Raw genomic sequence first — 16,762 nt, forward strand, 5'->3', positions numbered from 1 at the left:
ATTATATTTACACTGTCAAATTATGTTGTATCTCTTTACACTCACCTGTCTGAGAGGGGTGTGTCCTAGCCAGACACCCAGCTGTGTGTGGTGGTCTTCACCCCAACCCCCTGACTGAACCCCTGAGAGGTTACCATGGGGTCAAAGTTGAAGTCCAGCGAGTCTCCGTCCATCAGCGTGTCATGAAGAACAGACTCCATGTCACACTCAAACCTCTCGATGGACATGTCGTCTAGATCACTAGGCAGCCTCTCCTGATGATGGTTGTGATATTGGTGGTGATGGTGAGCCTGGGGATGAGCAGAGCTGTGGCCGTGGCCTAGACCTGGCCTCACATAACCATTAGCACTGCTGCCGTAGCTGGGTGGAGGAGCTCCGCTGTGGTGGGGACTGTGGTTTTGGTGGCCTGAGGCTGGGTGACCACCACCACCACCGCGTGGCTGCTGCTGTAGCTGGTGGATGTGTGTCCTGAGGCTGGCAAGACGGGCTGGGCCCCCGGCGTGGTTCAGGCTGGTCAGGGGAATCAGGCCACAGCTGTTCATGGAGGGCCCAGAGGGGGGAGGGCCCTGGCTGTGGAGGGGCCGCGGGTGAGGGTGAGGATGTGACTGAGGGTGCTGTGGGTGTTGCTGAGGTGGGGGACTCATTATCTTCACGCCCCCGTGCCCCCCTACCTGTCCTACCTGCACCTGGCTGCTGTAGTTGGGAAGCATCCGCCCTCCTCCTCCTCTCCCAGACTGGGACACTACAGTCTCCATGGAGGGCATGGCCTCCCCACCACAACGAGGGTCGGCTACGTCAGAGGTCAACAGCTCCTTGAGTAGCCCAGCAGGGCAGTTGTAATGGCTCAGGAAGGGTGCGAAGGACCCTGGCGACTTGCTCTCTTGCAGCGTCTGCATGGGGATGGGAGAGAGATGTGGGCTATTCATCCCTGGCCCGGCCTGGCCGTAGTGGCACTTCCTATAGTCCTGCTGTTGGGGCTGGGGGTGAGGGGTCATGGAGGGGGAGCTATAAGGGCTGTTCTGCAGCTTGGAGGAGGGAGAGGACCGGGAGGAGTCAGGCCCAGACCCAGGACCACCGCCTACCCCCAGCTGGGTTTGATTCTTGGGGGACAGCAGGTTGAGGTTGTCAAGGAGGCTATCCATCACGTTCTCTGTTCCGTGGTGACCGTGGTGATGACCACCCATGGAGTCGGCCAGGCCCACCTCTGATAGGCTAGGCAGGGTGGCCATGGAGGTCATCTTAGGCCCCACCCCTCCGGGGTAGCCCATGTGGACGTCAGCCTCTGATAGGTCGACCTCCTGTTCCAGGAAGGGAGAGCGACGGCCAGAGAGGGTGGAGGCGTCGGAGCTGGTGCGCGTCCGGAAGGTGGTCCAGGCCTCGAAGTCGTCGTTGCTGTGGCTATGGGAGTTGGGGCTTCCGAGCCACTTGGAGTACTGGAAGCCTCCCGGGCTGTCTGCACCCCCATCCACCTGGAGAGCCACCTGGCGAGAGGAGAAGCACAGAGGTGAGCTCAGGTAGACAAAGGTACACAGGTGGACAGGCCCCTGACACAAGGCTAAAAGAAAAACTCTGCACATTAGGTAGAGAATGCTTTAGTTCCAGCACCCTCAGATTAAACAGATTAACCTACACTGAGTATAACGAACATTAGGAACACCTTCCTAATATTAAGTTGCCCCCCCCCCCCCCCCCCCCCCCCCCCCCCCTATCCATGTCTCAATTGTCTCAAGGCTTAAAAATCCTTCTTTAACCTGTCTCCTTCCCTTCGTCTACACTGATTGAAATTGATTTAACACGTGACATCAATAAGGGATCATAGCTTTCACCTGGATTCACCTGGTCAGTCTATCATGGAAAGCGCAGGTGTTCTTATTGCTTTGTATACTCAGTGCATAATGCACCAAAAAAATGCTGGGTTAGAACCAACCCAATTTTGGTTATTTGGTAACTCAGTGCTGGGTAAATATTGGATAGAACACACGCTGGGTTATTTTGTCCCAGAAAGTTGGGTTGGGTGAATAACCCAACATGTTGGGTTGTTGAGATGACCAAAACATGGGTTCATTTAACCATCAATTGGGTTATATTCACTTTGATGCTGGGTTGATCCAGCAGATGGGTATTTTGTAATGTAATCCATAGGTTATTTTCAGGAGGCGTGGCTTATTAAGGTAGTGGCTTTCAGATAGCTATTTTCGCCCCACCTGAGTTAATGTAATTTGTGTTCATCATTTTAAGTTGGTACACTGCAAATTTTTATTTTCATGAAATATGTTTGCACATGGCATATTCGAATATAATATTAATAGCATAAGTATTTACATATTGTAAATCTAAGGGTGCTGGTGTCGCTATATACATAAAAGACAAGCTCTTGGTGACCATGCTTAAGGCCTACCTCCAGGAAAACAATATTTTGATTGGTATGCAATCAGATTTCAGGTCTAGCCACAGCACTGTCACAGAAACTTTGAAGGTTTTGAATGATGTTCACTGTGCCACGGATAGGAAGCAGCATCGTGTATCTGTATTCATAGACCTGTTAAAGACATTTGAAACTGTAGATCATACTGTCCTGGTGCAGAAATTGAAGTGTATTGATTGGGATTACTGGTCATGCTCTGGAGTGGTTTGTGAACTACCTGTCAAATCGAACCCAGTGTGTTAAGGCAGATGATTGTAAGTCGGACACCATAGAGTTGTGATCGGATGTGCCTCAAGGATCAACTTTAGGTCCGATGTTGTTTATAATATAGATCAACAACATTGGGTGACATATTGAGACAGCTGATGCGCATTTTGTATGTGGATGACACTGTGCTCTATTCAATTGGCAGCAGTTTGACTTTTGAAAAAGCTCAAACAGCTTTTAACATCATTCAACAGAATCTGTACGATTTGAAGCTAGTTCTGAATTCCTCTAAAGCAAAATGCATGTCCCAAGTGGCGCAGTGGTCTAAGGCACTGCATTGCAGCGCTTGAGTCGTCACTACAGCCTCGAGAGAGACCCATGAGGTGGCGCACAATTGGCTCAATGTCGTCCGGGTTAGAGGAGGGTTTGGCCGGCCGGGATATCCTTGTCCCATCGAGCTCTAGCGACTCGTTGTGGAGGGCCGGGTGCCTGCAAGCTGACTTTGGTTGCCAGCAGGACGGTGTTTCCTCTGACACATTGGTGCTGCTGGATTCCGGGTTATGCGAGCAGTGTATCAAGAAGCAGTGCGGGTTGGCAGGGTCCTGTTTTGGAGGATGCATGGCTCTCGACCTTCGCCTCTCCAGAGTCCGTAGGGGAGTTGCAGCGATGGGACAAGATTATAACTACCAATTGGTGAGAAAAAGCGGTAAAAGTACAAAAAATATATATATAACAATAATAATTATAAAAAAATATTCTAAAAAAATATATACAGTACCAGTCAAAAGTTTGGACAAACCTACTCATTCAAGGGTTTTTCTTTATTTTTAATATTTTCTATATTGTAGAATAGTAAAGACATCAAAACTATGAAATAACATATGGAATCATGTAGTAACAAATACATACATTTGAGATTATTCAAAGTAGCCACCCTTTGACTCGATGACAGCTTTGTACACTCTTGGCATTCTCTCAACCAGCTTCACCTGGAATGCTTTTCCAACAGTCTTGAAGGAGTTCCCACATATGCTGAGCACTTGTTGGCTGCTTTTCCTTCACTTGGCAGTCTAACTCATCCCAAACCATCTCAACTGGGTTGAGGTCGGGTGATTGTGTGTGCCAGGTCACCTGGCCCAACACTCTCCTTGGTCAAATAGCCCTTACACAGCCTGGAGGTGTGTTGGGTCATTGTCCTGTTGAAAAACAAATGATAGTCCCACTAAGCGCAAACCAGATGGGATGGCGTAATGCTGTGATGTCCATGCTGGTTAAGTATGTCTTGAATTCTAAATAAATCACAGTGTCACCAGCAAAGCACCCCCACACCATTACACCTCCTCCTCCATGCTTCACATGGGAACCACACATGCCGAGATCATCCGTTCACCTACTCTGCGTCTCACAAAGACACAGCGGTTGGAAACAAAAATCTGAAATTTAAGACTAAAGGACAGATTTCCACCAGTCTAATGTCCCTTGCTTGTGTTTCTTGGCCTAAGCAAGTCTCTTCTTATTATTGGTTTCTTTGCAGCAATTTGACCACGAAGGCCTGATTCACGGAGTCTCCTCTGAACAGTTGATGTTGAGATGTGTCTGTTACTTTAACTCCGTGAATCACTTATTTGGGCTGCAATTTCTGAGGCTGGTAACTCTAATGAACTTATGCTCTGCAGAACAAGTAACTCTGGGTCTTCCTTTCCTGTGGCGGTCCTCATGAGAGCCAGTTTCATCATAGCGCTTGATGGTTTTTGCGACTGCACTTGAAGAAACCTTGAAAGTTCTTGAAATTTTGCAAAATGATTGACCTTCATTTCTTAAAGTAAAGATGGACTGTCATTTCTCTTTGCTTATTTGAGCTGTTCTTGCCATAATATGGGACTTGGTCTTTCACCAAATAGGGCTATCTTCTGTATACCACCCCTACCTTGTCACAACACAACTGATTGGCTCAAATGCATTAAGAAGGAAAGAAATTCCACAAATTAACTTTTAACAAGGCACACCTGTTAAGTGAAATGCATTCCAGGTGACTACCTCATGAAGCTGGTTGAGAGAATTCCAAGATTGTGCAAAGTTGCCATCAATGCAAAGGGTGGCTACTTTGAAGAATCTCAAATATAAAGTACATTTTGATTTGTTTAACACTTTTTTGGTTACTACATGATTCCATATGTGTTATTTCATAGTTTAGATGTCTTCACTATTATTCTACAATGTAGAACATAGTAAAAATAAAGAAAACCCCTTGAATGAGTAGGTGTGCCCAAACTTTTGACTGGTACTGTGTATATAAAATACATGGTATTTTCCAACACTAAACACTCTGAAAACCATGTAATTACTACCTTGGAAGGACATTCTATATTGCAAGTCAAAACTCACAAATATCTGGGAGTTTGGGTGGATGAGAAATTGAGCTTCACCACCCATGTAGAGAACCTTGTTAGGAAACTCAAGCTGTATTGGTTTTTATTACTGGCACAAAGCTTGTTTTTCTTCTCCGCTAGAAAATGGTTGATTCGTTGCACTTCTCTCTCTGTGTGTTGGACTATGGTGATACTATTTATGTGCAAGCCTCACGCTCTACACTGAAGGCTCTTGACTCTGTGTATCATGCAGTACTTTGTTTTGTCACCAGTCAGAGGTGTCTAACTCACCATTGTGATCGCTACAGTGCTGTCAGGTGGACATCACTAGCAACATGCAGGCTCAAACTCTGGTACATTCTTATTTATAAGGCCATTTTAGGAAAACTGCCATTTTATCTACAGATATCCTCTCTTCTAGCTCAAAATGAAAACACATACAACCTCAGCTCTCAACCTTGTTTCATGCTAGGAGTCGCGAAAATTTAGAGCAGAGCATGGAATAAGGTCCTTTCATTACTCAGCCCTCAGTCTTGGAATTCCATCCAAGCCAACCTAAAACTCCAGGACCTAGTGTCGCGGGAGGACTTCAAAGGATAAATAGATGAACAGGTTGTTGAGAAATGTCGTTTTTTTCTAGTTGTCACCTGATGTCAGTAGTTTGCATTGCCTTATGTAAAGAAGCGTGTTGTTTTACTTCACACACACACGCACACACACACTGTTTGTTAACTGCTGTATTTGTGCTGTTGCCAGTGTCTTCTGTCTGTGTTGTCCGTTTTGTCTTATATTTGTTTGTTCTTTTTGTTTTTTTTGTCCCAGCCCACATCCCCTCAGGAGGCCTTTTGTCTCTTGCCAGGCCATCACTGTAAATAACAATTTATTATTGACTTACCTGGTTAAATAAAGGTGAAATTAAATAAAAGTTCTAAACATCCCAACATTTGAATATGCATAGGCTTCAAGGAACTCATACAGTTGTGTACGCCTCATTAAAGCTACAAAACTGTCAGTGTTCAAGCTTAACATGTGATAACAATACAACAGTGGAGATGAACCGGAATGACGTTAACTCTCACATGTGGCCAAAAATAACTATCTGAAAGCCACGCCCTTACTTAGCCGCGCCTCCAATCTACTGATCTGACCCGCTGGGTCATATCTCAATAACCCAGCATCAATAACCCAACCTTGCTCTTTTTAAAGAAAACAACCCATCTAAGTGACCCAATGCCTGCAACCCAGCAGTTGGGTTATCCATACAACACAGCATTTTTTTGTGTGTGGTCTATGTTATTCACTCTTCCATATTGACAAACAAACACTGTAGAGGTTCTAAAATTAAGCTAATAATAGACCGTCTCCATTCTACTCCTTCCTACCTTCTTCTTTGCAGCACGTCCTCTGCTCTTGGTGAATTTGCTGTTGTTGTCCATGGAGGCAGCTCTACGTCGGGGGGACTTCCCGCTCTTCCCTCCCTCGGGGTTCAGCATCCACCAGGAGCTCTTCCCCGTCCCCTCGTTCTGCACACGAACAAAACGACTGTGGAGGGACAGGTTGTGGCGGATGGAGTTCTGGAGGAGAGAGGGGGAAGGAGAGAGTTTTGATTGAACATCATAATAGACATTTGCAAGAACGCCATTCAGGCTTTTCTGTGTCTTTAAACGTTTTAGGATATGCTGTAAATTGCTTCAAGGAATCGCTCAAATAATGTCTGACCTCTGATTTCCAACGATGGTGCAAATTTGTTTTCCTCCACAGTATTCTTCCATTACAGAATCCACATCTACCTGACCTAATCTCCCCATAAGACAGTTGACGGTGTGATGTGTCAGTGTGTTTGAGGACACACTTCAACCAGAGACACCACAGTCCCAGCTGCTCAATAGGAGCAACAAAGAGGAGACATTACCTACTGGGCTTGAAAGGGGGAAACTCATTTGTCATTTTTTCATACGAGGAGGAGGAGGTGCAGAGTGAAATCAAAGTAAACAGACCAGAAAGATAGACGAACAGTACCCTGCTCTGCACTGTATGTACACACACACACACACACACACACACACACACACACACACACACACACACACACACACACACACACACACACACACACACACACACACACACACACACACACACATCCTCCCTAATGATATTTTGACTAGCCAGCTTTTTCCACTCACACCCAGACAAGACCTCTGTTGGCAGGGCCCCCTCTCTGGTGGGGGAGGGAAGGAGAGAAAGAAAGAGGGGAGCGAGGGGCATGTGGGCAGAAGGATCACTATGTGGTGGTATCATTCAAACATTTCTGTAAATATTTGGCCTCCTGCACACAAACATACTGTTAACACAACAAATTCTCCAGTGTTAAAAAATAATAATAATTAACACTGAGTGTTAAATCAAAACTAACAAGTGGACAGTATGGCGATTCAGGGTCTAACAAGTCAAATACCATGCCTTAAACCTTCGTTACACCTAAACACAAAAAAAGCACAGATCATAATTTCCGAGACGTACGTTTTTGTCACTAAAGCTCCACTTAGCTTTACTGTACTTTATGAATGCCCAGCACCATTACTCCTAGTATTCAGGGTCTACTACAGCGTTTCCCAAACTTGGTCCTCGGGACCCCTGTGGGGGGGGGGGGGGGGTCTACCATGTCAAATACCAAGCCTTAAACCTTAAAACATATGTCCCTCTAGCTCTGGGGTTACAGGACAGGGCTCTGCGCAGTGGGCCTTTAATACACTTTAAGTATGGTTTGGGACCTGAGATGTTTTGATACCAAAAGTAAAGGATCCCTGTAGCCCTCCACCCTGACTATAACCTTGTTTTCAAATCTACAAAGATGTGCAGGTCTTTGAGGTGTGCACTCTGAGCCAGAGATGAAGGTGCTAGTGCTAGAGTTGCAGTGTGATTTAAAAAGAAACTAAATAGAGAGGAGTGTTTTCTTCAACATTTCAGTCGCAACACACAGCGCACACAAACAACCAATGGTTGTAATCCTCTTCACAATAGCTCTTAATAACACGTTTCCCTGTAGGGCTCCACCCTGTTCCACCTGTACAATCCTTTACCGTCCATCTATCAACTCCCCCTCACACACACGGGCACACACACACACACACGGGCACACACACATAAACACACACACACCTACAAACACACACACACACACCCTAACCACATACACCATCAAACAGAGAGAAAATATAAGCGAGAGATAAAGTACAAAGGTAGGGAAAAAATGTTTTTAAAAGGTTTTCTTTCGTTTTTAAAGGAGGGCCGGGCTGTGTTACAAAAGACACCCAGGGAAATAGTTTCAAGAGCTCAGTAAATTGAAATAGTTCCCCACCCAAACCATTCCTCTTTCAAGGAAACAGCTATGAAGAATATAACTGACAAATAATTGAACTACTCTAGCTGCATATTACCTCAATTACCTCGACACCGGTGCCCCCGCACATTGACTCTGTACCGGTTACCCCTGTATATAGCGCCACTATTGTTATTTACTGCTGCTCTTGTAAGTAAGCATTTCACTGTAAGGTCTACAAATGTTGTATTTGGCGCATGTGACAAACACAATTTGATTTGATTATTTGACAGTCAGATAAGTTATAATTCACAACCACATAGCTATATGTACTGTATAATCTCACCACCCAGAACCAAATCTCGCGGTGCATGTTTTCCAGTCACAAGAGACCCAACTTGGCTAGACCAGTGGGTTTTGTGAGGCAAGATCTGATTAGCCTGGATCTACTCGAAGGGGGTTTGAGTAACACTTTCTCTTCATGACTCACTTCCACTTTGTGTGTGTGTGTGAGTGTGTGGGTCAAATCAAATCAAAGTGTATTGGTCGCGTACACAGATTTGCAGATGTTATTGCTATAATGCTTATATGTCTAGCTCCAAAAGCACAGTAATACCTAGCAATAACAAATAAAAATAAACAATACACACACAATCCCCCCCACAAAAAATATATATATAGGTTGAGCCATTACTATAATACAGTATATACATACAGTGTAAGTGGGTGAAACAGTATGTAAACATTATTAAAGTGGCCAGTGTTCAATGACTATGTACATAGGGCAGCAGTCTCTAAGTGCAGGGTTGAGTATCAGGTGGTAGCCGGCTAGTAACAGTGGCTAAAGTTCAGGGCAGGGTACTTGGTGGAGGCCAGTTAGCTGTTTAACTGTCTGATGGCCTGGCGGTGATACAGCCTGACAGGATGCTCTAAATGGTGCATCTGTTGACGTTTGTGAGGGTCTTAGGGGCAAAGCCACATTTCTTCAGCCTCCTGAGGTTAAAGAGGCGCTGTTGCGCCTTCTTCACCATGCTGTCTGTGTGAAGGGACCATTTCATGTTGTCAGTGATGTGCACGCCGAAGAGTTTCTGACCATCTCCACTGCGGCCCCATCGATGTGGATAGGGGTGTGATCTCTCTGCTGTCTCCTGTAGTCCACAATCAACTCCTTTGTTTTGTTAATGTTGAGGGAGAGGTTCTTTTCCTGGCACCACTCCGCCAGGGTTTTCACCTCCTCCCTGTAGGCTGTCTCATCATTGTCGGTAATCAGGCCTACCACTGTTGTGTCATCAGCAAACTTGATGATTGAGTTGGAGACGTGCATGGCCAAGCAGTCATGGGTGAACAGGGAGTACAGGAGGGTGCTGAGCACGCACCCCTGTGGGGCCCCCGTGTTGAGGATCAGCGTGGCGGAGGTGTTGTTGCCTACCTTCACCACGTGTGGTCGGCCCGTAAGGAAGTCCAGGACCCAGTTGCACAGGGAGGAGTTCATTGGCACCTCAATGTTGTTTTCCTCGAAGCAGGCAAAGAAGATGTTAAGCTCGTCCAGGAGTGAGGCGTCGGTGTTCGCAAAGTGGCTGGTTTTTCCTTTATAATCTGTGATTTTCCCTGCCACATATGTGTCTGAGCCATTGAATTGTGACTCCACTTTGTCCCCGTACTGTCGTGTGTGTACTTGTTCTTCTATTGTTCTTCTACAAGGAAAATTCTCCCTAGTGAGTACAAAGGCTATTTTAAGCTCAGGGGTCAGGTTTAGTGTGTGTGTGTGTGTGTGTGTGTGTGTGTGTGTGTGTGTGTGTGTGTGTGTGTGTGTGTGTGTGTGTGTGTGTGTGTGTGTGTGTGTGTGTGTGTGTGTGTGTGTGTGTGTGTGTGTGTGAATGGGTTGAGTTGATGAAAGTAAGTATTGGAGTAAGAGCTTGAATCATGATCAATACAGTGGTTGTAGAGAATGGGAACCATGGTAACTAAGCCATGAAGACTGAAGATCCTCACCTGTTGAAACCTATGTGTCTTATGGGGGGAGGCGTTTACCAGGAGGCTTAAATGTACACACACACACACACATTTGTTTTACTATCCTTGTGGGGACCAAACAATTGATTCCCATTCAAAATCCTCAACAAAAAAAACTAACCTTTACCCCAAATCACTGACCCTAACTCCTAACCGTAACCATAATTGTAACCCTAAACCTAACCCCTACGCCTAAAATAGTATTTTTTTCTTGTGGGGACAGTCGTCCCCACTTGTTTGAATAGTCCTTATTTTACTATCCTTGTGAGGACTTCTGGTCCCCACAAGGAGAGTAAAACCAAATACACACTATGTGACCACCTTACTTTTTGTTTTGTTTTAGTAAACAGCAGAAAAAAATGCTGGCTTAAAATCAACGCAATTTGTCTTATTTAGTAAACCAGCGCTGGCTAAATATTAGACAGAACACATGCTGAGTTATTTTGAACCAGCCAGTTGGGTTGGGTGAATAACCCAACATGTTTGGCTGTTGAAATTACCCAACCATGGGTTAATTTAACCATTAATTGGGTTATATACACTTTCATGCTAGGTTGACCCAGCAGCTGGGTCTTTTTTAATGTAATCCATAGGTTATTTTTCCCCACCCGTGAGAGTAAATGTCATTCGTGTTCATCATGTTAAGTTGGTACATTGCCAATGTCATTAAATATTTTTTTTTACATGACATATTCTAAAATAATATTAATAACATTAGTATTTACATATTGTATAAAAGTGGCAACTATCCCAACTTTGGGATTTTCATAGGCTTTAAGAAACTCCTACAGTTGTGTAAGCCTCATTAAAGCTACAAAAACGGGCAGTTTTCAACCATAACATGTGATAACCATACAACAGAACAGATGAACCGGAATGACTTTACTCTCACGGCCATCCAATAATCTTAAAGCCACGCCCTTACTAAGCCACGCCTCCAATATACTGCTCTGTCCTGCTGGGTCATATCTCAATAACCCAGCGTCAATAACCCAGCATCAACAACCCAACCTTGTTCTTTTTAAAGAAAACAACCCAACTAAGTGACCTAACGCTTACAATCCAGCAGTTCAGTCATCAAACAACGTAGCGTTTTGTTTTAGGGTAAGGGGCAACAACAGCACATACCAGGAAGAAAGACAGGAGGGAGAAGAATAAAAGAAAGATATTACCTATTATCATTTATGTAATGGAGAAAAATAGAAAGTCTTTAGGAAATGAACACGATTCTCCTAGCTACCCACAGAAGAGAGGAGGAGACCACGGGGCGGCAGGTAGCCTAGTGGTTAGAGCGTTGGGCCAGTAAGCGAAAAGTTGCTGAATCGAATCCCCGAGCTGAGAAGGTAAAAATCTGTTGTTCTACCCCTGAACAAGGCAGGTAACTGACTGTTCCCCGGTAGGCCGTCATTGTAAACAAACGTGCCTAGTTAAATAAAGGTAAAAACAGACAACATAGAGAGACATATGGGTATAAAGAGGACAGAAGCTAAGGAATATAACAGCGAAATAAAAGAAAAGAAAGTCCCTGATCAATTAGCTCTAGTTTGGCAACCCACTGGACACAAACGTCTACTTTTGATTTGCATTCGATTGAGTTATCAACTAACGTGTAATCAATAAAAACTCATTGGATTAGTTTAAAAGTTGGGTGACAAAAAGACAAACATTCCCGAAATTCCTTTACGTTGATTACTTTTTTGTTGTTGAAATGACATGGAAACAACGTTGATTCAATCAGTTTGTGCCCAGTGGGAAAGACATGGGCAGATTGACACAACCCCTCGCTTTGTAGCCTGAACCCAGTTCTGTTTGTGCTCGTCTTGTCTTGCCGACTCCTATAGGAACCAGGCTACTCTTTCTGTCCCTCTGTAGTCAGTCTGTCCCTCTCCTACCTAAACACACAGCCTGTACCATTACAGAAGACAACAAGGTCAAATTACAAGGACTGACAGACAGACAGATTAGACACACAGTCTGTCTGTCTCTGACACTCACACGCACACGCACGCACGCACGCACACACACACACGCACGCACGCACGCACGCACGCACGCACGCACGCACGCACGCACGCACGCACGCACGCACGCACGCACGCACGCACGCACGCACGCACGCACGCACGCACGCACGTGCACGCACAGTCTGTCTAGCCAAAATCTTCCCAGCACGCTATAGTATCAACTTACTGTTGTGATGCAGCAGGACACAGGGAACAGAGAGAAAGACCAAAACAAGACAGGCGACAGAAAACAAAACACCCACCCAACAACCAACCAGGGAATTTCCCAAAACAACCATGTGGACTGAGGCTGAGCTAGGCTGAGACACCCCTCTGTACATCAACCCAGATGTACCAGACCACAGGATTCTGCATGGATACACACACACAGATACGGACTCTTGGAATGAACAACAATAGAATGATTATCCAAATGAGGCACAAGAATATCCATTTTGGTTTAGGATTTACAACAGCGACATTTTTCCATGTTTACTCACTCACAACATGATTCATAATACAACAATGACCTGGGTGTCTCCTGAATTGCTCACATTCAGTTCAATCTATACTACACAACCTTTCTTCTCCATTCTCCCTCTTTTTATTGCAACTTTCCATGGATGTATGGAACTACGGCTCAAATCCCAGTGCTAGGCACACATTTGTTTTGTTTTTTTGTTTTAAACCTTAAACAAAACCTTAAAAGGGTAAGTTCACCAAAATTAACATTTGGGTAGTTATAACGTATTTATTGAGGTCCTAAAAATGTATTGTCTCATTTTATAATTTTATGTCTGTTGAATGATGAGCAAAACCTGAAATTCCTACCGTGTGCTGTTTTTTCATTATGGACAGTTTTTCAGCGACCTACAGTACCTTCGGAAAGTATTCAGACCCATTGACATTTTCCACATTTTGTTACATTACAGCCTTATTCAAAAATGTATTAAATCGTTTTCCCCCCTCGTCAATCTACACACAATACCTCATAATCACAAAGCAAAAACAGCTATTTCGAATTTTTTATCATTTATTACAAATAAAAACTGAAATATCACATTTACATAACTATTCAGACCCTTTACTCAGTACTTTGATAAAGCACTAATGGCAGTGATTACAGCATCGAGTCTTCTTGGGTATGATGCTACAAGCTTGCACACCTGTATTTGGGGAGTTTCTCCCATTCTTCTCTGCAGATCTTCTCAAGCTCTCAGGTTGGATGGGGAGCGTTACAGCACAGCTATTTTCAGGTCTCTCCAGAGATGTTTGATCGGGTTCAAGTCCGGGCTCTGGCTGGGCCACTCAAGGACATTCAGAGACTTGTCCCGAAGCCACTCCTGCGTTGTCTTGGCTGTGTGCTTAGGGTCGTTGTCCTGTTGGAAGGTGAACCTTCGCTCCGGTCTGAGGTCCTGAGCGCTCTGGGGCAGGTTCTCATCAAGGATCTCTCTGTACTTTTCTCCGTTCATCTTGCCTCGATCCTGACTAGTCTCCCAGTCCCTGCTGATGAAAAACATCCCCACAGAATGATGCTGCCACCACCATGCTTCACCATAGGGATGGTGCCAGGTGTGATGTGACGCTTGGTATTCAGGCCAAAGAGTTCAACCGTGGTTTCATCAGACCACAGAATCTTGTTTCTCATGGTCTGAGAGTCTTTAGGTGCCGTTTGGCAACATCCAAGCGGGCTGTCATGTGCCTTTTACTGAGGAGTGGCTTCCTTCTGGCCACTCTACCATAAAGGCCTGATTGGTGGATTGCTGCAGAGATGGTTGTCCTTATAGAAGGTTCTCCCATCTCCACAGAGGAACTCGGGAGTTCTGTCAGAGTGACCATCAGGTTCTTAGTCACCATCTTGACCAAGGCCCTTCTAACCTGATTGCTCAGTTTGGCCGGGCGGCCAGCTCTAGGAAGAGTCTTGCTGGTCCAAACATCTTCCATTAAAGAATGATTGAGGCCACTGTGTTCTTGGGGACCTTCAATGCTGCATACATGTTTTGGTACCCTTCCGCAGATCTGTGCCTCAACCCAATCCTGTCTCGGAGCTCTACGGACAATTCCTTCAACCTCATGGCTTGGATTTTGCTCTGACATGCAATGTGAACTGTGGGACCTTATTTTTTATTTATCCTTTATTTAACTAGGCAAGTCAGCTAAGAACAAATTCATATTTACAATGACGGCCTACCCAGGCCAAACCCTAACCCGGACAACGCTGGGCCAATTGTGCACCTCCCTATGGGACTCCCAATCACGGTTGGTTGTGATACAGCCTGGAATCGAATCAGGGTCTGTAGTGACGACTCTAGCACTGAGATGCAGTTCCTTAGACCACTGCGCCACTCGGGAGCCCCCTTATATAGACAGGTATGTGCCTTTCCAAATCATTCCAATCAATTGGATTTACAACAGGTGGACTCCAATCAAGGTGTAGAAACATCTCAAGGATGATCAATGGAAACAGGATGAACCTGAGCTCAATTTCGAGTCTCATAGCAAAGGGACTTAATACTTATGTAAATTAGGTATTTCAGTTTATTTTTTTTACAAAAATGTCTAAATACCTTTTTTTTGCTTTGTCATTTTGGCGTATTGTGTGTAGATTGATGAGGGGAAAAAAATATTTAATCAATTTTAGAATATGGCTGTAACGTAACAAAATGTGGAAAATGTCATTGATGGACAATGATATTTAAACCTTGTCTCAGATTTTGTTAGCAGATTTAAGTCAAGACTGAGACTAGACCACTCAGGAACACTCAACAACTCTTGGAAAGCCATTCTGGTGTGTCTTTTGCATAAACATTTGTGTAATTATCCCGCAGAAAAAAAAACTTATCCCAGGGTTTTCAGAAGACTGATGTGGGCTTTCCTCTAACTTTGTATCTAGGGTTTGCTCCTCTTATATTTATTTTGATCCTAACAAACTCCCCCCTCGCTGCTGGTGACAAGCATACCCATAACATGATGCTGCCACCGCAAAATAATTATTACAAAAAATCCAATTCAATACCTTTTACATTACATTTTATGGCAGGAAAATAAAAAAAATTAAAAAAAAGGTAAAAGGGGGTGTAGACTTTCTATAAGTACTGTATATCCCAAAAACAGTGCCCAAGAGGTAAACTCCTCTGTAAGAGAGGGCTGTTTCAGGCCCATCCGAAGGCTGTCACCCTCACCATTATAAATAGACATAATAGTCCCAATGATCTGCCAGGATAGCGTTGAGGGTGGTTGCCCAATGAGCAAAGAGCATGACACCCTTGCCCGTGCTCTCGTTCAATCCAAATACATGTGCAACGTGCGTACTGGACAACGACAGGGACATCTTTCTGGGGAAGGCGACAGGCGAAAAGAAATAGGCTCCAAGGTGCGACAACGAGAAGTCGGCCAAGGGTGGGGTTAGGTACATTAACCTGAAAAACCTTGGGGCAGATTGCGAGCATGAACAGTGGTAGGTAGTCAAGACACAATCAAGACGCAGTCAAGACACAATCCCTTTAGGGATGCCAAGGGTAGTGGTAAAGAAAAAGACTGAGGAATATTACATCTCCACGCTTCTCAGCGGCTAGTAGCGGCTAGTAGCTGCTGTGAAAGGATCTTAAGCACAATAGACACATCGCAGGATGAGCTAAAGGCTTAGCGACTGGGTGTAAGCGATGTGCCTCCCCTAGAAGTGACATATTAGTTTGGGATAAACTGTATTACTGGCAGGGCCTTGGCAGGCCCGAGAAAGAGGCTAGAGGACCTGACATTTTCAGGAGCATAGCACCCTGGAAAACAGAGGAACGATCTGTTTAGTCATACCACTTTTTCAAGAAAACGCATCAACTGTAAAACAGAGAGCATGCCTCATGCGGCTGGCACTAATACTCCCTGAATTTTTTTGGGGCATAGCGAATTTCATGTCTGCTGAGTGCTAATTTGAACATTGTGAAAATTCTGTGAAACTTCCGGCGCGCGTTTACTGTGAACACTGAGGCTACTGTGGCTATTTGATTATAATGTAGGCCTACCAGATTGGCCTAACATCAAAAACAACCAAGAAAAATGCATCCCATGACATTTTAACATGGAAATAGCTGTTCTTTCATTCAGCCTACATTAGCAGCAAATGTGTGGTGTTCAATGTAGGCCTACATTCCATGAGACTTTTGAAAAAAAAACATGCAGGGCTTGACATTAACCTGTTTATCCACTTGGCCTTCAAACAAGGAGGTGATTGAAAATGTTGTGTTGTTTGATGCAAAAAAAACATTATGTATAATTATTTTTTATTCCCATACCATTATTACAGAGAATAAGAAAAATTATGCTACCCTCTGCCTATTGGCTACTTAGCTTATTCAAGACTTGTTGCAAAATACAACACTGCCCCTTTAAGCTCTTTACCGGACTTGCTTTTCAAAAATACTAGAAA

At 44.5% G+C, this 16,762-nt stretch overlaps 1 protein-coding gene across 1 annotated transcript in view; it reads right to left on the reverse strand.

Annotated features, from left to right (window-relative positions):
- The window catches only part of LOC120057374 (forkhead box protein O1-A-like), an 83,522-nt gene that overhangs the window by 3,115 nt on the left and 63,645 nt on the right, over positions 1–16,762 (reverse strand). Inside the window, exons 2-3 of the mRNA XM_039005976.1 lie at positions 6,384–6,575; positions 46–1,481 (exon numbers count right to left, since the gene is read on the reverse strand). Coding sequence (XP_038861904.1) covers positions 66–1,481; positions 6,384–6,575 — 1,608 coding nt within the window. The 3' untranslated portion in view covers positions 46–65. The remainder of the gene's footprint in view (positions 1–45; positions 1,482–6,383; positions 6,576–16,762) is intronic.

The sequence above is a fragment of the Salvelinus namaycush genome, chromosome 12 (assembly GCF_016432855.1).
Source record: "Salvelinus namaycush isolate Seneca chromosome 12, SaNama_1.0, whole genome shotgun sequence".
Lineage (NCBI taxonomy): Eukaryota > Metazoa > Chordata > Actinopteri > Salmoniformes > Salmonidae > Salvelinus > Salvelinus namaycush.